At 36.6% G+C, this 27,353-nt stretch overlaps 1 protein-coding gene across 2 annotated transcripts in view; it reads right to left on the bottom strand.

The window, feature by feature from the left end:
• Positions 1 to 3,855: 3,855 nt before the first annotated feature.
• Positions 3,856 to 27,353, bottom strand: part of LOC137388395 (leupaxin-like) — a 62,581-nt gene continuing 39,083 nt past the window's right edge. For both annotated transcript variants that reach the window (XM_068074900.1, XM_068074953.1), the window contains exons 11-12: positions 8,422 to 8,536; positions 3,856 to 4,818 (exon numbers count right to left, since the gene is read on the bottom strand). In XM_068074900.1, the coding sequence (XP_067931001.1) occupies positions 4,552 to 4,818; positions 8,422 to 8,536 (382 nt within the window). In that variant the 3' untranslated portion in view covers positions 3,856 to 4,551. The remainder of the gene's footprint in view (positions 4,819 to 8,421; positions 8,537 to 27,353) is intronic.

Genomic DNA, 27,353 nt, shown 5'->3' with positions numbered 1-27,353 from the left:
TAAGATGAAAATTTTTGACCACTGTGCCCCATGGCTGGGGTACAGTGGTCCATGACATGGGGCACGCTGAACACCACTTATATTCTATCAAAATGTTCTCAAATCAAAGTAATTTTAAGGTGATTTATTTATCTTTGTGAGTTATATGAAATTCTATTTATTATTTACGGCACAACAAGCAAACGGGTGACAAGAAAAGCCTATGTATTCAGCTAAATGTCAATCTCTGGGTCTTTTCAAGTACCCGCTTATTCAAACTTTTCCAGCACATTTGTTCTCATCCCATCTGAGAGGATAGCTACAATGGCCTTGTTTGGCATAGTCCCGTGCTAAGTTTCTTAGTTGTTTCTCTGTCAGCCCGTGACGATGCCTTAAAGCTGTGAGCAGGTATTCTTTCAGTAACAGTTCTTGATGAACTGTAAAAACTGTTCTATTTGCTTTTTTTGGAAAAGGACTCAACATTATGTATTCTTTTATCTTTTGCCTTATTTACATAACGAGTCATGATAATTCTCAAGATCTTCAAGTTCTCAGTGACCCTGTGTGCTGCTAGGCCTTCCTCAAGCACCATCTTTACGGCAGTCCTAATTTCAGCAGCAGAGGTTCGATTTTTCTCATGGCCATCAGCCATTTTCTTATATATACGCACCATCTCTCTCTCTTTTTAGTAGCGGTCTCAATCTTGATCTTTTTATTTAAAAATAATATGTATAAACAAATGCCTTTTAAAACCTGTCTCAGATATGAGGGAAAGTAAGTCGGAGCAACTAAACTTAGTGGGTTGAAAAGATTATTATTGGTACAAAGTTAGCCTATTTGTATTTTAGCTTGAAAATGCCTTTTTATTACCCTTGTTTTGGTGTAGGAGCACTGAGAATAAAGCGGGGTATAGTGGACCATGTCCACTGTGCCCAACTTTAAATTATTCACTGTGCCCCAACCATGCCACGTGAGGAAAATTGGGCTGAAATTTTTACAGCTTCCATCCATTGTTTATGTTGAATATTGAAAAAAGAAAAGAACATTTCTGCCTATCTTTATTCACATTAAGAGATACATACCTATGACGGTGTAATGTATATGTTCATTTTTAGCTTGCGTGTCATACATTACTTTACTATGAAAAATTACATTTTACTTACCTGAGCTTTTCGTCTTTTAGCTATCTATTACCAAATAATAAAATTAAACATCTGCCATCATTTCCTATGAACTATAACTGGTGTGACAACACTCAACTAATTGTATTTCTGAAAAAAGAGGAGTGTTTACTGTGCCCCTATGTCCACTGTGGACATAGGGGCTGAGGTGTCAATAGTAACCGAGGCAACAGCCAATAGGTTAAACCTACGGTTAAAGAAGTCATCCAGTTTTAGAGAATGCTGATGGTAGTGAGTTGAGCATGGTTAGAAATGTGGTAGTTCATTTGGAAAGTAAACACAGGACTATAGATGCGTAAGTTTATGTGGTGAAAGGATTGAGAATGAACTTTTTGTGCATAACTGAGTTGAAGCGGCTAGAATTATTTGCTGTTATAAATGCGTTATGCGAAAGCAAGTTTGAGCCTGTTAAGGAGTGTAGAGGTATTGTAAGCCAGTTGAGCCATTTTCGTCAAGTCAATAGTAATTACTGCTGAGTTAAGTTGTCATGTTTCAGATGGTGTCAAGTTGCAAAACCTGACAAATAAGCCTGATGGGGAGAACAATGTTAAGATGTCAAGATTTGTTAACTTGTGAAACCAAGGGAGTGATGAGTAGTGGATGCGCAGTAATAGAAATGTATATCAGAAACCAGCTCAAGGACAGTGGTGTAGAGATTGGTAGTCATGTGGGACTGCCCAAGGCACCAGGGAGGTGAAAGTGTCTATGGGGCATGATAGGAATGCAATACAGTCACGCTGAGGTAAATGAAAGTGCGAGGAAAGTGGCTGAACCAGTAGCTGTAATGGAGAAATTTTGCTCTTTTTTAGCTGAGGTGTCCGGCGATGGAATGTTGGACAAAGAAGATTATGAGAGAAAGGTAGCAGAGATTGAGAAAGAGGAAAATGAGGTACAAAGGAAGTCAAAGGGGAAAATGGCTAAGCTAAAAGTCAAGCGTGAGGCAGCAATCATGGAGTCGGAGAATGTCAAGGCATTCAGGGTAACCGTACAGGAGTTAGCAAAGGAATTAGTTCAGAGGATTGCTGGTAGTAGACCTGAATTGGTGGAGGGTCAGGTCGAGCTAAATAGGTCTGAGCCTATGTCAACTCCCAGCTCTGTGGTGCCATCTCCTGTGCAGCCGGTTACGGCCCAGGTGGAGACCTTCCAAAGGATGCCAGTCAAGCCTGCCTCATATTGGGGAGAGCGAGGTAAATACGGAAGAGACGGAGATGAGGTTGAGGAGTCATTACTGACCGAACCAAAAGTCTCTGGGCTAGTCGGGGTTAGTGGAAGTAGTGTTGGAGATGTTGGTGGTAGTGTTGGTAGTGACGGTGATCACGGTGAAAGTGTTGGTAGTGGCGGAGGTCAGGGTGATGAAAAAGTGAGTATGCACTGGCAATGGAGCTGGCAGTAACGAGGAGAGTATTTTTGGCAGTGGCACAGGGTCAGACAAGCCAGAGGCATTACCTATGGAGACTATCCTAACGGAGTAAGGTAACTAGCGACACAAGCAAGGTGAGTTACTACATCTGCTTGTTGGTGGTAGTTATGGTGTGGCCCAAAAAAAGGGTATGTTGTATTATGGGATTTGTTAGGCTCAGGCTATATTGGCGCCTGAGCTTAAGGCAGTAACAGGTGGTTTTGGCAATTACTGTGAGTGAGTAAAGCTAGTGGATAAAGCTGGGTAAAGCTAGCGAATAGAGCTAGTGGGTAAAGCTAGCAGATAAGGTTGTATTTGGCAGTATTGGGAGTATATAGGGAAGTGGAACAAAAGACTGACTCTCTTCTTCTCCTTTGCATCAGCCATGTGAGTCTATTTATTTATACAACATTACATACATGTATAATTGATATGGTCCCGAATCTTAGTGAAGCAATGCTAAGAATTCTAGCTAACCAACGGCTTGCGCAAAGGCGTCAGAAACTCGAGAGTCATCTTCTCATTGTTAAAAATTGGCGCCACCTAGTTACTAGTGCAAATTTGGTTGTCTGACGAATGTTGTAAAAATAAATCGTAGTTTTTAAACTAGCAATAAGCTTGGTTTTGCCAAATTCAATTCCACTCATTGTTTTCATATTTAAAGAAAGACCTACCAAAAGGAGTTCATTCTATTCAAGCATGCTACGAGGTGCTTGTTACTGTTTGGGTAACATTAGTATGATGTGGACTGGCATAAACAATACAGGTATAGCCCCATTTATCGCCTTTGTTGTATGTGTAACCATTATATGTGTATTATCGTGCTTTGAGGGCTGAGCCTGTTTTCTATGAACTACAAATCATTGCAACTCATATATAAATAACCACTTCGGTTAGTTGACAAGCATTAACTAGTTAGCGATCGTTTGCATCGCACCAGCATCATAGTGCACCAGCAAATAGCATCTTCAATAAGCGACTAGGCTGGCAATCTCCTGAATTGCACCAGCGTCACAACACACTAGAAGCAAAACCGTTGTATCTCCTAGCCATTTTCACTTGCCAGGACCCAAAGGAAGCGTTATTCAAAGTAGCAGCAAGTTTGGAGTTGCGATCCCTGCGAACAAAGGGTCAGGGAAGGGTTACCCTCCCTTAGCCTGCTAACCAAAATCCATTTCAACTATGGGGCATCTGTTAAAAGATACAGTATTGCTGTAACGCTTTACTCAAAATTAGAAAAATATGTCCGATTTGAAACTAATTTACATGACTAAAGCCAAGAAATACTATTTTGACTCAAATTTAGAGTGATTATGTTTATTCATCAGCTGAATACATAAAAATATAACAATGGATGTGCTTTGACAGTCTTCTCGAAGAACAACTACGAGTGTATTTCTAAATGTTAGTTGATATAAAAGACCAGTGAAAATAAAACCTATTGTCAACAAACGATTGAAGCAAAATCATCTATGCTTGAAGCCCCAATTTTTACAATGCCTTTCTGCCTATGAATGGTCAGGTCTGTAATTTGTAATAATACATACACCGGCGGGCAGTATGCATAGAATGCTCTGAAGGAATTAAGCGTGTGGTGATCACACAGATACATACACCGACAGGCAGTATGCATAGGATGCTCTGAAGCAAAGGATGTACTTGTTACGAGCATCTTTAGAGTAAACAATGGGCAATGCTAGTTCTCTATAGAAAATCTATGGCAGGTACAGCAGATAGCGGAAATACAGTTCCAGTCCTTGATCTGTACTGTAGAAGGTGCTTATCTAAATGAATGCAATAGCATAGTGATGTTGTATATAGGCTGTTATATAAGCTGTTAACAGTGATATAATTGCTAGAGCGTGAGTGTACTGGCATTAAAAGAAAACTGCATAGGTAGTGAAGTATGAACCTGCACACTACCGACTATACCTCATCTATCATAGTTCTACAGCATTTGCTTCAAGCTTAGTAATTAATAAGTGTTTCAAATTAGGCAAAAAGCTTGACAAAGCAGGGATGGCAATATGGTTTGTCATTCTGCTCCTTGAATGTCCCCTTATTCAGTTGCTTGAGACAGAAGGCACAGGTGAAATGTTCCGGGTGAAATTTTCGAAACATGGCTGTGATGCAGCGGCCTGTGATTGGTTTTTGGCAGCCAGCGCAAAGAGAACCCCTCTTGGCGTAGTAATGTGTCTCACAAAATGGTAGACCTTCATGCTCAAAAAAACTTCCACCAGCCAGTGTCACTCCGCACTCCTATAACAGCATGTTCGTAATATTATTATATGCCATAAAAATGAGTCTGCCAGGAATCTCTTTGTTGTCACCTACTATCTCTGACACCCAATAACATCAAGATTACACATCAGTTTGATGTATTCAACATGGGAGAGATTGCACTAGTTTAATGCACTCATCTCGAGACATATTGCACAAGTTTAATGCAGTCAACGTATGTCAGAATCACAGTATGACAAAATGCACTACATCAATGCACTCAATACAAAACAGAATGCACTAGGTTAACAGACTCAACAGGAGACAGAATGCACTAAGTTAATACACTCAACATGAGACAGAATGCACTAGGTTAATGCACTCAACATGAGACAGAATGCACTAAGTTAATACACTCAACATGAGACAGAATGCACTAGGCTAATACACTCAACATGAGACAGAATGCACTAGGTTAATGCACTCAACAGGAGACAGAATGCACTAGGTTAACAGACTCAACATGAGACAGAATGCACTAGGTTAACGCACTCAGCAGGAGACAGAATGTACTAGGTTAATGCACTCAACATGAGACAGAATGCACTAGGTTAATGCACTCAACATGAGACAGAATGCACTAGGTTAATACACTCAACATGAGACAGAATGCACTAGGTTAACGCACTCAACAGGAGACAGAATGCACTAGGCTAATACACTCAACATGAGACAGAATGCACTAGGTTAATACACTCAACATGAGACAGAATGCACTAGGTTAATACACTCAACATGAGACAGAATGCACTAGGTTAATGCACTCAACAGGAGACAGAATGCACTAGGTTAACAGACTCAACATGAGACAGAATGCACTAGGTTAATGCACTCAGCAGGAGACAGAATGCACTAGGTTAATACACTCAACAGGAGACAGAATGCACTAAGTTAATACACTCAACATGAGACAGAATGCACTAGGCTAATACACTCAACAGGAGACAGAATGCACTAGGTTAATACACTCAACAGGAGACAGAATGCACTAAGTTAATACACTCAACATGAGACAGAATGCACTAGGTTAACGCACTCAGCAGGAGACAGAATGCACTAGGTTAACGCACTCAACATGAGACAGAATGCACTAGGTTAACGCACTCAACATGAGACAGAATGCACTAGGCTAATACACTCAACATGAGACAGAATGCACTAGGTTAATGCACTAAACATGAGACAGAATGCACTAGGTTAATACACTCAACATGAGACAGAATGCACTAGGTTAATGCACTCAACATGAGACAGAATGCACTAGTTTAATACACTCAACATGAGACAGAATGCACTAGGTTAATGCACTCAACAGGAGACAGAATGCACTAGGTTAACAGACTCAACATGAGACAGAATGCACTAGGTTAACGCACTCAGCAGGAGACAGAATGCACTAGGTTAATGCACTCAACATGAGACAGAATGCACTAGGTTAATGCACTCAACATGAGACAGAATGCACTAGGTTAATGCACTCAACAGGAGACAGAATGCACTAGGCTAATACACTCAGCAGGAGACAGAATGCACTAGGTTAATACACTCAACATGAGACAGAATGCACTAGGCTAATACACTCAACATGAGACAGAATGCACTAGGTTAATACACTCAACATGAGACAGAATGCACTAGGTTAATACACTCAACATGAGACAGAATGCACTAGGTTAATACACTCAACATGAGACAGAATGCACTAGGTTAATACACTCAACATGAGACAGAATGCACTAGGCTAATACACTCAACATGAGACAGAATGCACTAGGCTAATACACTCAACATGAGACAGAATGCACTAGGTTAATACACTCAACATGAGACAGAATGCACTAGGCTAATACACTCAACATGAGACAGAATGCACTAGGTTAATGCACTCAACATGAGACAGAATGCACTAGGTTAATACACTCAACAGGAGACAGAATGCACTAGGTTAACGCACTCAGCAGGAGACAGAATGCACTAGGTTAACGCACTCAACAGGAGACAGAATGCACTAGGTTAACGCACTCAACATGAGACAGAATGCACTAGGTTAATACACTCAACATGAGACAGAATGCACTAGGTTAATACACTCAACATGAGACAGAATGCACTAGGTTAATACACTCAACATGAGACAGAATGCACTAGGCTAATGCACTCAACAGGAGACAGAATGCACTAGGTTAACGCACTCAACAGGAGACAGAATGCACTAGGTTAACGCACTCAACATGAGACAGAATGCACTAGGTTAATACACTCAACATGAGACAGAATGCACTAGGTTAATACACTCAACATGAGACAGAATGCACTAGGCTAATGCACTCAACAGGAGACAGAATGCACTAGGTTAACGCACTCAACAGGAGACAGAATGCACTAGGTTAATGCACTCAACATGAGACAGAATGCACTAGGTTAATACACTCAGCAGGAGACAGAATGCACTAGGTTAATGCACTCAACATGAGACAGAATGCACTAGGTTAATACACTCAACAGGAGACAGAATGCACTAGGTTAACGCACTCAGCAGGAGACAGAATGCACTAGGTTAATACACTCAGCAGGAGACAGAATGCACTAGGTTAATACACTCAACATGAGACAGAATGCACTAGGCTAATACACTCAACAGGAGACAGAATGCACTAGGTTAACGCACTCAGCAGGAGACAGAATGCACTAGGTTAATACACTCAACATGAGACAGAATGCACTAGGTTAATACACTCAACATGAGACAGAATGCACTAGGCTAATACACTCAACAGGAGACAGAATGCACTAGGTTAACGCACTCAGCAGGAGACAGAATGCACTAGGTTAATGCACTCAGCAGGAGACAGAATGCACTAGGTTAATACACTCAACATGAGACAGAATGCACTAGGTTAATACACTCAACATGAGACAGAATGCACTAGGTTAATACACTCAACAGGAGACAGAATGCACTAGGCTAATACACTCAACATGAGACAGAATGCACTAGGTTAACGCACTCAGCAGGAGACAGAATGCACTAGGCTAATACACTCAACAGGAGACAGAATGCACTAGGTTAACGCACTCAGCAGGAGACAGAATGCACTAGGTTAATGCACTCAGCAGGAGACAGAATGCACTAGGTTAATACACTCAACATGAGACAGAATGCACTAGCTTAATACACTCAACATGAGACAGAATGCACTAGGTTAATACACTCAACAGGAGACAGAATGCACTAGGCTAATACACTCAACATGAGACAGAATGCACTAGGTTAACGCACTCAGCAGGAGACAGAATGCACTAGGTTAATGCACTCAGCAGGAGACAGAATGCACTAGGTTAATACACTCAACAGGAGACAGAATGCACTAGGCTAATACACTCAACATGAGACAGAATGCACTAGGTTAATACACTCAACATGAGACAGAATGCACTAGGTTAATGCACTCAACATGAGACCAAGTGCATGAGTTGAATGAAAAACCATTCCTGTTGCTATTGTTCTGCATTGCTTAGTAAATAAATAGAGAAAGTGACATCCAGAGCAGGCATGCTCTGTAAAAAGCAATAATGACTAACCTTACATCGGAAACATTGTGGGTGCCAATGAGTGTTTAACGTAGAGATAAAGTCTTCTATGATTGGCTGCTCACAGCCACCACACTTGGGTGCAAACATTTCAAAGTAGTCGTTTCTATAATATGAAGGGAGTGCTTGTAAATCTAATAAGGTTTATAATTAGAGTTAGGTTTATTTGCATAGTCTTGCAAGTAGGCAATTGCATAACTCTGTTATGTCAACTCTGTTTGGAGTTTCCAGCTACAGTAAAACCTCTATTTGAATGCCACGGCGCTCTATTTTTTAATTCTTCCCCCTATGGTGCCAGTCAAATAAAGGCGGCGTTCAAATAGAAGCCGACGTTTTTTTCAAATAGCTTGTTAGAATTTAGAGAAGATAAATTTAACCCTTTTACGGGCAAAGTGAATCTCGCTTATGTTTTGCCCTTTCCTTCAGGTAGAGCGACATTACCCCTTTGGACGCAGTATATCTGCTAACTTGTCAAGGATCTCTAGCAGAGAAATATCTCTACCAGTTGATATCTATTGCTTACAATTAACCTGGGATAACATAGCCTGTGGCCTTGTGCCCTGCTTTGCAAGTTGTTGGTGCTTTCAATTTTTTATTTCATTCCAAATTTGAAGATATATTTTCATTTTATATCTATATTTAACAATGTTGCATAAAAGCTCATTGCACTCATTGATATGTTTGCGACAATTTGCAGCCAAAACTGGCTTTTTATATGCGATAGAAGACGGGTTATGAACGTTGATCAATTGTAAAATCAGTTGACGGCAAGGATGCTATCAAATAATATGCTATAAATCTGCAAATTTATAAGTTACATAATAATACTAGAAATTCCACTGTCATACAGCCCACGACCAAAGTGATATTTGAAAAAAAAGAAAGGGTGCTGATGGTTGAGAAATGCAATATTAGCAGTCAAATGGCACTGCAGTGCAATAGGATAACTGCAATGGTAGCTGTAATGTACTGGGTGTTATTATGTACAACAAACAGCAATAATGAAAGGAAATAATTATATGTTTATATCTCTCCTGCAATAGGAGAAATGCAATACTGGCCAATATTAGAAGTGAAATGCACTGATATTATTAGAATAACCAATATTATTAACATAGTAACAATATAAAACCAATGCACAATTTTGTTTACATTTCAAAACGTCATAGCTAACAATATCTCGAAGTTGTGATATTTATATAGATTTTTAGAAATTCTGTACCACGTAGTCATTGTTCTGTAGTCATCCAAACTTATAATTAGTTATTGTAATAATCTCATAAGAGCCGTTAGAAAAAATATCATCTTCATTTTCTTTACTTACACTGCGTTGGAGATCAGTTAGAATACCAATGTACCCCAAATTGTCTAAAATGTCAGTTACTTTTAAATCGGCAAAAATGAAACGATTTCAGTACTCCTAACTTAATTACAGAAACCTTCGGCAATTCGGCAATGCTATAGACTGGTGAAACGTGCACGTTATTTTTTTCGTGAAATGCGCACGACTTAAACACTATTCGCTGTCTCTCGGCGTTTTAATTTCCGGTCTTAACTTTGATAAAAGTGAGGCTTAGCAAGTTTTAATAACGATTTTCGGCCAAATAAATCTGTCTATTTATGTATAATCCAATCAGATGGGTTAGTTTTAGGAATTTGCGGTAACCTTTCAAAGGCTTGGTAACATGTTTAAATAGGTTTATATGCGTTTTGTATCATTATTATACTTAAACGACTTTACTGAAAAATAGTTAAATTTGTTGATAGGATTTCGTTTCAAGGGTTTGTGACGGCCATTAACAGATACTTTTTCGGGAGTTGCGTGCACATGTGCATCTATCATAAATCTCCCAAACTAATCACTTCACTCGTGTTTGGTCGTGGGAATATACCAAATGCTATAAATACAATAGAACCTCGGTTCTCAACCATAATCTATTCCAGAAGGTTGTTCGTAAACCGAGTTATTCGAGATCCGAAACAATTATTCAAATTAGAATTAATGTATGTAAATTTTAAGCAGTTCCAAGCCGAGATAACAACTTCGATAAAGTATTCTTTTTTAAATTTTAGACCATAAACTGTACTGTATACTACATACTATAAATAAAAACGGGTAGATATAGATTGTGTTCATTTTAAATAAAAGATTGTTTCTCTATGATGATAAAAATGGAACACAAAAAGTAAACATTTTGTATGTTTTGCTCTTAAAACATGGAAAACATTCTACGTTATGACATAATACCAAAAATTGCATAAATTGATAACGAAACAAAAAAAATACAACAGATCAGTTACATCAAAAATTGTGTGAAAAAGAAAATATAAACAGCAATGGCACGTTTACTTCACATCTTTGAAGGAGAATCCTCCTCCAAAACAATTTAGGGTAACGCGCCCGGAGGAGTTGTCTCCCTAATAGATTTCTTCGGTAGAGGGACGTCGTCCCAGATGATTCCTTCCTTTTTTGTAAAGAATTTATGAAGCGTAACTTGCTTCTCCCTTTGTTAATGAATGTTTCCATGCTGTTTCCAGAGCTGTTCCGAACATTTAATTCCAATGCGCATGCTTCGGTTTGTTCGAGAACCGAATTTATGTTCGAGATCCGAGACAAACAAATCTCAATTTTTTGTCGGAAACCGAGTTGGTCGAGAACCGAAGTGTTTGAGAACTGAGGTTCCACTGTATATATATATATATATATATATATATATATATATCTTCAAGAACAAGCGACATAAACAAATAATACTTATAACACATGCAGAAACAAAAATTAGCATTTTTTATACAAAAATATTTGCATCGTTTGCTCGGCCAGCTGTGTTTCTGCTGTTGCTTTCAATCGAACGAACATCTACTAGCTGTTCAATACCTTCCACAATGTTTTTTGACCCTAAACTCTACTTCTGCACTGGTGAACTAGTTGATAATAGCATCCAAACAATTTTTTAGCAGAGCAAGATTTTTACGCGTTGCATTTCGCACAAATGATAAACTTTTAGCAGCATGGCACAACTTTTAGCCTAAAACTATTGGTTCATATGCCATCGTAAATGTAGACCATTTTTCTCATACATCGAAGGATCAAGACTGCATTAAACAAGGAACTACTATCAACCTGATACAGTTATCAATTATTTTTACGGTGATGCTTTCAAAGTTTTAATGAAAAAAACGAAAACCTTTACAAAAACGATATAAACAAAAACATCAATAGAATTCATAGTTATTGATGTAACCGAGTCATTATTAGTACGATTTTGTGATCACTTCTATTACTGATAACTTTCTATTATGGGTTCGTAGAGATCAACGAATGTCAAAGTGGTGGTCAAATGGAGGTGACGTTCAATTAAGGGATGGAGCTCTAATTTTCAACCCTTCTCCTATGGTGAGGGTCAAATAGAGGTGACGGTTCAAATAAAGGTGGCATTCAAATAAAGGTTTTACGGTAAATTTCAGTGTACACTAGACACTCCTACAACGTAAATAATCCATTCCAAAAACATTTACACTACAGGGATTTAACATTATACGAACAGTAAAATACATGTACATTGGTCTAGTCCATTCCAAGATCCTCCCAAACTCAACCCTTTGAGCTTTCTCAACAAAACATAACTTTTTAATTTAATGGCTGTACAATAATCGTGGTATCATTGCTTTGTATCGACAACTTTTCTCTTAGCACGTTCACTTGGTTTGGGGTTCATGATTACAGCGACCTTACATTAAGCTACGGGGAGTGCGCACCGTCAACGTTACATCAAATCAATTTTTTTTCACTTTTGTCTTGACAGCAAGGTCTATGCTGCAAAGATAACATTATTGCATATAAAATGAAGTGAAAATTCTTTTTTACTATAATCAGAGCAGTGTCTGTCTGTTTGTCTGCCTAAAGCCAGGGTTAAAGGTTAGAATAAAAGATTGCTTTCAACGAATCTCCAACATCTGACATTCAGCTTGTTAGACTGACACTCTAACACCTGCACCATTCGACTGCCTTCGGGTATTTCTAATTGTGCAGCTATATATTATCTACGTTTCATCGACATACCTGACGATCTCTCACACTAGACTAGCAGGGTACTAGTATATATAACTAAATGAATGCCCGGTGTTGCACGGATAATAAAAAGGTTTTAGCATAAAAAATTTATTTTTAATCAACAAGTACAGCATTTACTGTTCGAACTTTTAAATTACGATATTTGCTCATTTCTGTGTGTGTCCGGCCAATGCATAATTCAAATATTCAAATGCTTGAGGCATAGCTAAAACAGCCATGGTTTGGGCTAATTGTGTATGTATACTATACACTCATTACACGTGATGATCTCTCATGGCGCGCATTAGACCGCCATTAGACCGCTGAAGCACGCGAGTCTACATATTTTTTTAATCAATTGCTATTAACTGGACATACGAATGACAACAGACAGACAATATTTGACTTTATATAACGGTATATATATACATATATATATATATATATATATATATATATATATATATATATATATATATACAGATAGCACTATGCATGCTTTTCCCTCCAATGTGTGACAAAAAAGAAAAGGATATTTTAAAAGCTATACTGAGATTCTCGTTATTCAAATTGGAATTTGAGGACTTATGACTTGAGGACTTATGACTTGACGTTTGACGTTATATGGAATTTTCATATTAGACGAAAAATTTTTTTTACATAAATCCTTTACGTTAAGTGGAATTTACGTCATAGGAAATTTACGTTATAGGAGCGTCTACTGTATATGCAATAACAGCAACAGACATGAAATATGACATACAAAGGTATTCATAGAGGCTACCTGCAATATGATATACAAAGGCACTAAATAAAGGCTACCTGCAATATGGTATACAAAGGCACTCATAGAGACTACCTGGTATATGATATACAAAGGCACTAAATAGAGACTACCTGCAATATGATAGACAAAAGCACTAAATAGAGTCTACCTGCAATATGACATACAAAGGCACTAAATAGAGTCTATCTGCAGTATGATATACAAAGGGTACTAAATAGAGACTACCTGCAATATGATATACAAAGGGCACTAAAAAGAGGCTAACTGCAATATGATATACAAAGGGTACTAAATAGAGGCTACCTGCAATATGATATACAAAGGGCACTAAATAGAGTCTACATGCAATATGATATACAAAGGGTACTAAATAGAGTCTACATGCAATATGACATACAAAGGCACTAAATAGAGTCTACCTGCAATATGACATACAAAGGCACTAAATAGAGGCTACATGCAGTATGATATACAAAGGGTACTAAATAGAGGCTACCTGCAGTATGACATACAAAGGGTACTAAATAGAGGCTACCTGCAATATGATATACAAAGGGCACTAAATAGAGGCTACCTGCAATATGATATACAAAGGGCACTAAATAGAGTCTATCTGCAGTATGATATACAAAGGGTACTAAATAGAGGCTACATGCAATATGATATACAAAGGGCACTAAATAGAGTCTATCTGCAGTATGATATACAAAGGGTACTAAATAGAGTCTACCTGCAATATGATATACAAAGGGTACTAAATAGAGGCTACATGCAATATGATATACAAAGGGTACTAAATAGAGGCTACATGCAATATGATATACAAAGGGTACTAAATAGAGGCTACCTGCAATATGATATACAAAGGCACTAAATAGAGTCTACCTGCAATATGATATACAAAGGGTACTAAATAGAGACTAACTGCAATATGATATACAAAGGGCACTAAATAGAGTCTACCTGCAATATGATATACAAAGGGCACTAAATAGAGGCTACATGCAATATGATATACAAAGGGTACTAAATAGAGGCTACATGCAATATGATATACAAAGGGTACTAAATAGAGACTAACTGCAATATGATATACAAAGGGCACTAAATAGAGGCTACCTGCAATATGATATACAAAGGGCACTAAATAGAGGCTACATGCAATATGATATACAAAGGGTACTAAATAGAGACTAACTGCAATATGATATACAAAGGGCACTAAATAGAGGCTACATGCAATATGATATACAAAGGGCACTAAATAGAGGCTACCTGCAATATGATATACAAAGGGCACTAAATAGAGGCTACATGCAATATGATATACAAAGGGTACTAAATAGAGGCTACCTGCAATATGATATACAAAGGGCACTAAATAGAGGCTACATGCAATATGATATACAAAGGGTACTAAATAGAGTCTATCTGCAGTATGATATACAAAGGGTACTAAATAGAGACTAACTGCAATATGATATACAAAGGGCACTAAATAGAGGCTACATGCAATATGATATACAAAGGGTACTAAATAGAGACTACATGCAGTATGATATACAAAGGGCACTAAATAGAGGCTACATGCAATATGATATACAAAGGGCACTAAATAGAGGCTACATGCAATATGATATACAAAGGGCACTAAATAGAGGCTACATGCAATATGATATACAAAGGGCACTAAATAGAGGCTACCTGCAATATGATATACAAAGGGCACTAAATAGAGGCTACATGCAATATGATATACAAAGGGCACTAAATAGAGGCTACATGCAATATGATATACAAAGGGTACTAAATAGAGTCTATCTGCAGTATGATATACAAAGGGTACTAAATAGAGACTAACTGCAATATGATATACAAAGGGTACTAAATAGAGTCTACCTGCAATATGATATACAAAGGGCACTAAATAGAGGCTACATGCAATATGATATACAAAGGGCACTAAATAGAGGCTACCTGCAATATGATATACAAAGGGTACTAAATAGAGGCTACATGCAGTATGATATACAAAGGGTACTAAATAGAGGCTACATGCAATATGATATACAAAGGGTACTAAATAGAGTCTACCTGCAATATGATATACAAAGGGTACTAAATAGAGTCTACCTGCAATATGACATACAAAGGCACTAAATAGAGTCTACCTGCAATATGACATACAAAGGCACTAAATAGAGGCTACATGCAATATGATATACAAAGGGTACTAAATAGAGTCTATCTGCAGTATGATATACAAAGGGCACTAAATAGAGGCTACCTGCAATATGATATACAAAGGGTACTAAATAGAGGCTACATGCAATATGATATACAAAGGGCACTAAATAGAGGCTACATGCAATATGATATACAAAGGGTACTAAATAGAGTCTATCTGCAGTATGATATACAAAGGGCACTAAATAGAGGCTACCTGCAATATGATATACAAAGGGTACTAAATAGAGGCTACATGCAATATGATATACAAAGGGCACTAAATAGAGGCTACATGCAATATGATATACAAAGGGTACTAAATAGAGACTAACTGCAATATGATATACAAAGGGCACTAAATAGAGGCTACATGCAATATGATATACAAAGGGCACTAAATAGAGGCTACATGCAATATGATATACAAAGGGTACTAAATAGAGGCTACCTGCAATATGATATACAAAGGGCACTAAATAGAGGCTACATGCAATATGATATACAAAGGGTACTAAATAGAGGCTACCTGCAATATGATATACAAAGGGCACTAAATAGAGGCTACCTGCAATATGATATACAAAGGGTACTAAATAGAGGCTACATGCAATATGATATACAAAGGGCACTAAATAGAGGCTACCTGCAATATGATATACAAAGGGTACTAAATAGAGGCTACCTGCAATATGATATACAAAGGGCACTAAATAGAGTCTACCTGCAATATGATATACAAAGGGCACTAAATAGAGGCTACATGCAATATGATATACAAAGGGTACTAAATAGAGGCTACCTGCAATATGATATACAAAGGCACTAAATAGAGGCTACATGCAATATGATATACAAAGGGCACTAAATAGAGTCTACCTGCAATATGACATACAAAGGCACTAAATAGAGTCTACCTGCAATATGACATACAAAGGCACTAAATAGAGGCTACATGCAATATGATATACAAAGGGTACTAAATAGAGTCTATCTGCAGTATGATATACAAAGGGCACTAAATAGAGGCTACCTGCAATATGATATACAAAGGGCACTAAATAGAGGCTACATGCAATATGATATACAAAGGGTACTAAATAGAGACTAACTGCAATATGATATACAAAGGGCACTAAATAGAGGCTACATGCAATATGATATACAAAGGGCACTAAATAGAGGCTACATGCAATATGATATACAAAGGGCACTAAATAGAGTCTACCTGCAATATGATATACAAAGGGCACTAAATAGAGTCTACCTGCAATATGATATACAAAGGGCACTAAATAGAGTCTATCTGCAATATGATATACAAAGGGCACTAAATAGAGGCTACCTGCAATATGATATACAAAGGGCACTAAATAGAGGCTACATGCAATATGATATACAAAGGGTACTAAATAGAGTCTATCTGCAGTATGATATACAAAGGGCACTAAATAGAGTCTACCTGCAATATGATATACAAAGGGCACTAAATAGAGGCTACATGCAATATGATATACAAAGGGTACTAAATAGAGGCTACCTGCAATATGATATACAAAGGGCACTAAATAGAGGCTACATGCAATATGATATACAAAGGGTACTAAATAGAGTCTATCTGCAGTATGATATACAAAGGGTACTAAATAGAGACTAACTGCAATATGATATACAAAGGGCACTAAATAGAGGCTACCTGCAATATGATAAAGAAGACACTAAATAGAGTCTACATGCAATATGATATACAAAGGGTACTAAATAGAGGCTACCTGCAATATGATAAAAAAGACACTAAATAGAGTCTACATGCAATATGATATACAAAGGGTACTAAATAGAGTCTACCTGCAATATGATATACAAAGGGCACTAAATAGAGGCTACATGCAATATGATATACAAAGGGTACTAAATAGAGGCTACCTGCAATATGATATACAAAGGGCACTAAATAGAGTCTACCTGCAATATGATATACAAAGGGCACTAAATAGAGGCTACATGCAATATGATATACAAAGGGTACTAAATAGAGGCTACCTGCAATATGATATACAAAGGGCACTAAATAGAGGCTACATGCAATATGATATACAAAGGGTACTAAATAGAGTCTATCTGCAGTATGATATACAAAGGGTACTAAATAGAGACTAACTGCAATATGATATACAAAGGGCACTAAATAGAGGCTACATGCAATATGATATACAAAGGGTACTAAATAGAGGCTACCTGCAATATGATATACAAAGGGCACTAAATAGAGGCTACATGCAATATGATATACAAAGGGTACTAAATAGAGTCTATCTGCAGTATGATATACAAAGGGTACTAAATAGAGACTAACTGCAATATGATATACAAAGGGCACTAAATAGAGGCTACCTGCAATATGATAAAAAAGACACTAAATAGAGTCTACATGCAATATGATATACAAAGGGTACTAAATAGAGTCTACCTGCAATATGATATACAAAGGGCACTAAATAGAGGCTACCTGCAATATGATATACAAAGGGCACTAAATAGAGTCTACCTGCAGTATGATATACAAAGGGCACTAAATAGAGTCTACCTGCAATATGATATACAAAGGGCACTAAATAGAGGCTACATGCAATATGATATACAAAGGGTACTAAATAGAGGCTACATGCAATATGATATACAAAGGGTACTAAATAGAGTCTATCTGCAGTATGATATACAAAGGGTACTAAATAGAGACTAACTGCAATATGATATACAAAGGGCACTAAATAGAGGCTACCTGCAATATGATAAAAAAGACACTAAATAGAGTCTACATGCAATATGATATACAAAGGGTACTAAATAGAGGCTACCTGCAATATGATAAAAAAGACACTAAATAGAGTCTACATGCAATATGATATACAAAGGGTACTAAATAGAGTCTACCTGCAATATGATATACAAAGGGCACTAAATAGAGGCTACATGCAATATGATATACAAAGGGTACTAAATAGAGGCTACCTGCAATATGATAAAAAAGACACTAAATAGAGTCTACATGCAATATGATATACAAAGGGCACTAAATAGAGGCTACCTGCAATATAATATACAAAGGGCACTAAATAGAGGCTACATGCAATATGATATACAAAGGGCACTAAATAGGGGCTACATGCAATATGGTATACAAAGGGCACTAAATAGAGGCTACATGCAATATGATATACAAAGGGCACTAAATAGGGGCTACATGCAATATGGTATACAAAGGGTACTAAATAGAGTCTACCTGCAATATGATATACAAAGGGCACTAAATAGAGGCTACATGCAATATGATATACAAAGGGCACTAAATAGAGGCTACATGCAATATGATATACAAAGGGCACTAAATAGAGGCTACATGCAATATGATATACAAAGGGCACTAAATAGGGGCTACATGCAATATGGTATACAAAGGCACTAAATAGAGGCTACCTGCAATATGATATACAAAGGGTACTAAATAGAGGCTACATGCAATATGATATACAAAGGGCACTAAATAGAGTCAACCTGCAATATGGTATACAAAGGGTACTAAATAGAGTCTACCTGCAATATGATATACAAAGGGCACTAAATAGAGGCTACATGCAATATGATATACAAAGGGTACTAAATAGAGGCTACCTGCAATATGATAAAAAAGACACTAAATAGAGTCTACATGCAATATGATATACAAAGGGTACTAAATAGAGTCTACCTGCAATATGATATACAAAGGGCACTAAATAGAGGCTACATGCAATATGATATACAAAGGGTACTAAATAGAGGCTACATGCAATATGATATACAAAGGGCACTAAATAGAGTCAACCTGCAATATGATATACAAAGGGTACTAAATAAAGGCTACATGCAATATGATATACAAAGGGTACTAAATAGAGGCTACATGCAATATGATATACAAAGGGTACTAAATAAAGGCTACATGCAATATGATATACAAAGGGTACTAAATAGAGGCTACCTGCAATATGATATACAAAGGCACTAAATAGAGTCTACCTGCAATATGATATACAAAGGGTACTAAATAGAGACTAACTGCAATATGATATACAAAGGGCACTAAATAGAGTCTACCTGCAATATGATATACAAAGGGCACTAAATAGAGGCTACATGCAATATGATATACAAAGGGTACTAAATAGAGGCTACATGCAATATGATATACAAAGGGTACTAAATAGAGACTAACTGCAATATGATATACAAAGGGCACTAAATAGAGGCTACCTGCAATATGATATACAAAGGGCACTAAATAGAGGCTACATGCAATATGATATACAAAGGGTACTAAATAGAGACTAACTGCAATATGATATACAAAGGGCACTAAATAGAGGCTACATGCAATATGATATACAAAGGGCACTAAATAGAGGCTACCTGCAATATGATATACAAAGGGCACTAAATAGAGGCTACATGCAATATGATATACAAAGGGTACTAAATAGAGGCTACCTGCAATATGATATACAAAGGGCACTAAATAGAGGCTACATGCAATATGATATACAAAGGGTACTAAATAGAGTCTATCTGCAGTATGATATACAAAGGGTACTAAATAGAGACTAACTGCAATATGATATACAAAGGGCACTAAATAGAGGCTACATGCAATATGATATACAAAGGGTACTAAATAGAGACTACATGCAGTATGATATACAAAGGGCACTAAATAGAGGCTACATGCAATATGATATACAAAGGGCACTAAATAGAGGCTACATGCAATATGATATACAAAGGGCACTAAATAGAGGCTACATGCAATATGATATACAAAGGGCACTAAATAGAGGCTACCTGCAATATGATATACAAAGGGCACTAAATAGAGGCTACATGCAATATGATATACAAAGGGCACTAAATAGAGGCTACATGCAATATGATATACAAAGGGTACTAAATAGAGTCTATCTGCAGTATGATATACAAAGGGTACTAAATAGAGACTAACTGCAATATGATATACAAAGGGTACTAAATAGAGTCTACCTGCAATATGATATACAAAGGGCACTAAATAGAGGCTACATGCAATATGATATACAAAGGGCACTAAATAGAGGCTACCTGCAATATGATATACAAAGGGTACTAAATAGAGGCTACATGCAGTATGATATACAAAGGGTACTAAATAGAGGCTACATGCAATATGATATACAAAGGGTACTAAATAGAGTCTACCTGCAATATGATATACAAAGGGTACTAAATAGAGTCTACCTGCAATATGACATACAAAGGCACTAAATAGAGTCTACCTGCAATATGACATACAAAGGCACTAAATAGAGGCTACATGCAATATGATATACAAAGGGTACTAAATAGAGTCTATCTGCAGTATGATATACAAAGGGCACTAAATAGAGGCTACCTGCAATATGATATACAAAGGGTACTAAATAGAGGCTACATGCAATATGATATACAAAGGGCACTAAATAGAGGCTACATGCAATATGATATACAAAGGGTACTAAATAGAGTCTATCTGCAGTATGATATACAAAGGGCACTAAATAGAGGCTACCTGCAATATGATATACAAAGGGTACTAAATAGAGGCTACATGCAATATGATATACAAAGGGCACTAAATAGAGGCTACATGCAATATGATATACAAAGGGTACTAAATAGAGACTAACTGCAATATGATATACAAAGGGCACTAAATAGAGGCTACATGCAATATGATATACAAAGGGCACTAAATAGAGGCTACATGCAATATGATATACAAAGGGTACTAAATAGAGGCTACCTGCAATATGATATACAAAGGGCACTAAATAGAGGCTACATGCAATATGATATACAAAGGGTACTAAATAGAGGCTACCTGCAATATGATATACAAAGGGCACTAAATAGAGGCTACCTGCAATATGATATACAAAGGGTACTAAATAGAGGCTACATGCAATATGATATACAAAGGGCACTAAATAGAGGCTACCTGCAATATGATATACAAAGGGTACTAAATAGAGGCTACCTGCAATATGATATACAAAGGGCACTAAATAGAGTCTACCTGCAATATGATATACAAAGGGCACTAAATAGAGGCTACATGCAATATGATATACAAAGGGTACTAAATAGAGGCTACCTGCAATATGATATACAAAGGCACTAAATAGAGGCTACATGCAATATGATATACAAAGGGCACTAAATAGAGTCTACCTGCAATATGACATACAAAGGCACTAAATAGAGTCTACCTGCAATATGACATACAAAGGCACTAAATAGAGGCTACATGCAATATGATATACAAAGGGTACTAAATAGAGTCTATCTGCAGTATGATATACAAAGGGCACTAAATAGAGGCTACCTGCAATATGATATACAAAGGGCACTAAATAGAGGCTACATGCAATATGATATACAAAGGGTACTAAATAGAGACTAACTGCAATATGATATACAAAGGGCACTAAATAGAGGCTACATGCAATATGATATACAAAGGGCACTAAATAGAGGCTACATGCAATATGATATACAAAGGGCACTAAATAGAGTCTACCTGCAATATGATATACAAAGGGCACTAAATAGAGTCTACCTGCAATATGATATACAAAGGGCACTAAATAGAGTCTATCTGCAATATGATATACAAAGGGCACTAAATAGAGGCTACCTGCAATATGATATACAAAGGGCACTAAATAGAGGCTACATGCAATATGATATACAAAGGGTACTAAATAGAGTCTATCTGCAGTATGATATACAAAGGGCACTAAATAGAGTCTACCTGCAATATGATATACAAAGGGCACTAAATAGAGGCTACATGCAATATGATATACAAAGGGTACTAAATAGAGGCTACCTGCAATATGATATACAAAGGGCACTAAATAGAGGCTACATGCAATATGATATACAAAGGGTACTAAATAGAGTCTATCTGCAGTATGATATACAAAGGGTACTAAATAGAGACTAACTGCAATATGATATACAAAGGGCACTAAATAGAGGCTACCTGCAATATGATAAAGAAGACACTAAATAGAGTCTACATGCAATATGATATACAAAGGGTACTAAATAGAGGCTACCTGCAATATGATAAAAAAGACACTAAATAGAGTCTACATGCAATATGATATACAAAGGGTACTAAATAGAGTCTACCTGCAATATGATATACAAAGGGCACTAAATAGAGGCTACATGCAATATGATATACAAAGGGTACTAAATAGAGGCTACCTGCAATATGATATACAAAGGGCACTAAATAGAGTCTACCTGCAATATGATATACAAAGGGCACTAAATAGAGGCTACATGCAATATGATATACAAAGGGTACTAAATAGAGGCTACCTGCAATATGATATACAAAGGGCACTAAATAGAGGCTACATGCAATATGATATACAAAGGGTACTAAATAGAGTCTATCTGCAGTATGATATACAAAGGGTACTAAATAGAGACTAACTGCAATATGATATACAAAGGGCACTAAATAGAGGCTACATGCAATATGATATACAAAGGGTACTAAATAGAGGCTACCTGCAATATGATATACAAAGGGCACTAAATAGAGGCTACATGCAATATGATATACAAAGGGTACTAAATAGAGTCTATCTGCAGTATGATATACAAAGGGTACTAAATAGAGACTAACTGCAATATGATATACAAAGGGCACTAAATAGAGGCTACCTGCAATATGATAAAAAAGACACTAAATAGAGTCTACATGCAATATGATATACAAAGGGTACTAAATAGAGTCTACCTGCAATATGATATACAAAGGGCACTAAATAGAGGCTACCTGCAATATGATATACAAAGGGCACTAAATAGAGTCTACCTGCAGTATGATATACAAAGGGCACTAAATAGAGTCTACCTGCAATATGATATACAAAGGGCACTAAATAGAGGCTACATGCAATATGATATACAAAGGGTACTAAATAGAGGCTACATGCAATATGATATACAAAGGGTACTAAATAGAGTCTATCTGCAGTATGATATACAAAGGGTACTAAATAGAGACTAACTGCAATATGATATACAAAGGGCACTAAATAGAGGCTACCTGCAATATGATAAAAAAGACACTAAATAGAGTCTACATGCAATATGATATACAAAGGGTACTAAATAGAGGCTACCTGCAATATGATAAAAAAGACACTAAATAGAGTCTACATGCAATATGATATACAAAGGGTACTAAATAGAGTCTACCTGCAATATGATATACAAAGGGCACTAAATAGAGGCTACATGCAATATGATATACAAAGGGTACTAAATAGAGGCTACCTGCAATATGATAAAAAAGACACTAAATAGAGTCTACATGCAATATGATATACAAAGGGCACTAAATAGAGGCTACCTGCAATATAATATACAAAGGGCACTAAATAGAGGCTACATGCAATATGATATACAAAGGGCACTAAATAGGGGCTACATGCAATATGGTATACAAAGGGCACTAAATAGAGGCTACATGCAATATGATATACAAAGGGCACTAAATAGGGGCTACATGCAATATGGTATACAAAGGGTACTAAATAGAGTCTACCTGCAATATGATATACAAAGGGCACTAAATAGAGGCTACATGCAATATGATATACAAAGGGCACTAAATAGAGGCTACATGCAATATGATATACAAAGGGCACTAAATAGAGGCTACATGCAATATGATATACAAAGGGCACTAAATAGGGGCTACATGCAATATGGTATACAAAGGCACTAAATAGAGGCTACCTGCAATATGATATACAAAGGGTACTAAATAGAGTCTACCTGCAATATGATATACAAAGGGTACTAAATAGAGGCTACCTGCAATATGATATACAAAGGGCACTAAATAGAGTCAACCTGCAATATGGTATACAAAGGGTACTAAATAGAGTCTACCTGCAATATGATATACAAAGGGCACTAAATAGAGGCTACATGCAATATGATATACAAAGGGTACTAAATAGAGGCTACCTGCAATATGATAAAAAAGACACTAAATAGAGTCTACATGCAATATGATATACAAAGGGTACTAAATAGAGTCTACCTGCAATATGATATACAAAGGGCACTAAATAGAGGCTACATGCAATATGATATACAAAGGGTACTAAATAGAGGCTACATGCAATATGATATACAAAGGGCACTAAATAGAGTCAACCTGCAATATGATATACAAAGGGTACTAAATAAAGGCTACATGCAATATGATATACAAAGGGTACTAAATAGAGGCTACATGCAATATGATATACAAAGGGTACTAAATAAAGGCTACATGCAATATGATATACAAAGGGTACTAAATAGAGTCTACCTGCAATATGATATACAAAGGGCACTAAATAGAGGCTACCTGCAATATGATATACAAAGGGTACTAAATAAAGGCTACATGCAATATGATATACAAAGGGTACTAAATAGAGTCTACCTGCAATATGATATACAAAGGGCACTAAATAGAGGCTACCTGCAATATGATATACAAAGGGCACTAAATAGAGTCTACATGCAATATGATATACAAAGGGCACTAAATAGAGGCTACCTGCAATATGATATACAAAGGGTACTAAATAAAGGCTACCTGCAATATGATATACAAAGGGTACTAAATAGAGGCTACCTGCAATATGATATACAAAGGGCACTAAATAGAGGCTACATGCAATATGATATACAAAGGGCACTAAATAGAGGCTACATGCAATATGATATACAAAGGGCACTAAATAGAGACTAACTGCAATATGATATACAAAGGGCACTAAAAAGAGGCTAACTGCAATATGATATACAAAGGGTACTAAATAGAGGCTACCTGCAATATGATATACAAAGGGCACTAAAAAGAGGCTAACTGCAATATGATATACAAAGGGTACTAAATAGAGGCTACCTGCAATATGATATACAAAGGGTACTAAATAGAGGCTACATGCAATATGATATACAAAGGGTACTAAATAGAGGCTACCTGCAATATGATATACAAAGGGCACTAAATAGAGTCTACCTGCAATATGATATACAAAGGGCACTAAATAGAGGCTACCTGCAATATGATATACAAAGGGCACTAAATAGAGGCTACATGCAATATGATATACAAAGGGTACTAAATAGAGTCTACCTGCAATATGATATACAAAGGGCACTAAATAGAGGCTACATGCAATATGATATACAAAGGGTACTAAATAGAGGCTACCTGCAATATGATAAAAAAGACACTAAATAGAGTCTACATGCAATATGATATACAAAGGGTACTAAATAGAGTCTACCTGCAATATGATATACAAAGGGTACTAAATAGAGGCTACCTGCAATATGATATACAAAGGGTACTAAATAGAGGCTACATGCAATATGATATACAAAGGGTACTAAATAGAGGCTACCTGCAATATGATATACAAAGGGCACTAAATAGAGTCTACCTGCAATATGATATACAAAGGGCACTAAATAGAGGCTACCTGCAATATGATATACAAAGGGCACTAAATAGAGGCTACATGCAATATGATATACAAAGGGTACTAAATAGAGGCTACATGCAATATGATATACAAAGGGTACTAAATAGAGGCTACATGCAATATGATATACAAAGGGTACTAAATAGAGGCTAACTGCAATATGATATACAAAGGGTACTAAATAGAGTCTACCTGCAATATGATATACAAAGGGCACTAAATAGAGGCTACATGCAATATGATATACAAAGGACACTAAATAGAGGCTACATGCAATATGATATACAAAGGGTACTAAATAGAGACTACCTGCAATATGATATACAAAGGGTACTAAATAGAGGCTACCTGCAATATGATAAAAAAGACACTAAATAGAGTCTACATGCAATATGATATACAAAGGGTACTAAATAGAGTCTACCTGCAATATGATATACAAAGGCACTAAATAGAGTCTACCTGCAATATGATATACAAAGGGCACTAAATAGAGGCTACCTGCAATATGATATACAAAGGGCACTAAATAGAGTCTACATGCAATATGATATACAAAGGGCACTAAATAGAGTCTACATGCAATATGATATACAAAGGGTACTAAATAGAGACTACCTGCAATATGATATACAAAGGGTACTAAATAGAGGCTACATGCAATATGATATACAAAGGGCACTAAATAGAGTCTACATGCAATATGATATACAAAGGGTACTAAATAGAGACTACCTGCAATATGATATACAAAGGGTACTAAATAGAGGCTACCTGCAATATGATAAAAAAGACACTAAATAGAGGCTACCTGCAGTATGATATACAAAGGGTACTAAATAGAGGCTACCTGCAATATGATATACAAAGGGCACTAAATAGAGTCTACCTGCAATATGATATACAAAGGGCACTAAATAGAGTCTACATGCAATATGATATACAAAGGGTACTAAATAGAGGCTACCTGCAATATGATAAAAAAGACACTAAATAGAGTCTACATGCAATATGATATACAAAGGGTACTAAATAGAGTCTATCTGCAATATGATATACAAAGGGCACTAAATAGAGGCTACCTGCAATATGATAAAAAAGACACTAAATAGAGTCTACATGCAATATGATATACAAAGGGTACTAAATAGAGGCTACCTGCAATATGATAAAAAAGACACTAAATAGAGTCTACATGCAATATGATATACAAAGGGTACTAAAT

The sequence above is a fragment of the Watersipora subatra genome, chromosome 1 (assembly GCF_963576615.1).
Source record: "Watersipora subatra chromosome 1, tzWatSuba1.1, whole genome shotgun sequence".
Lineage (NCBI taxonomy): Eukaryota > Metazoa > Bryozoa > Gymnolaemata > Cheilostomatida > Watersiporidae > Watersipora > Watersipora subatra.
Note: the sequence above shows the minus strand (reverse complement) of the source record. Positions and strands in the feature narration are given on the sequence as shown.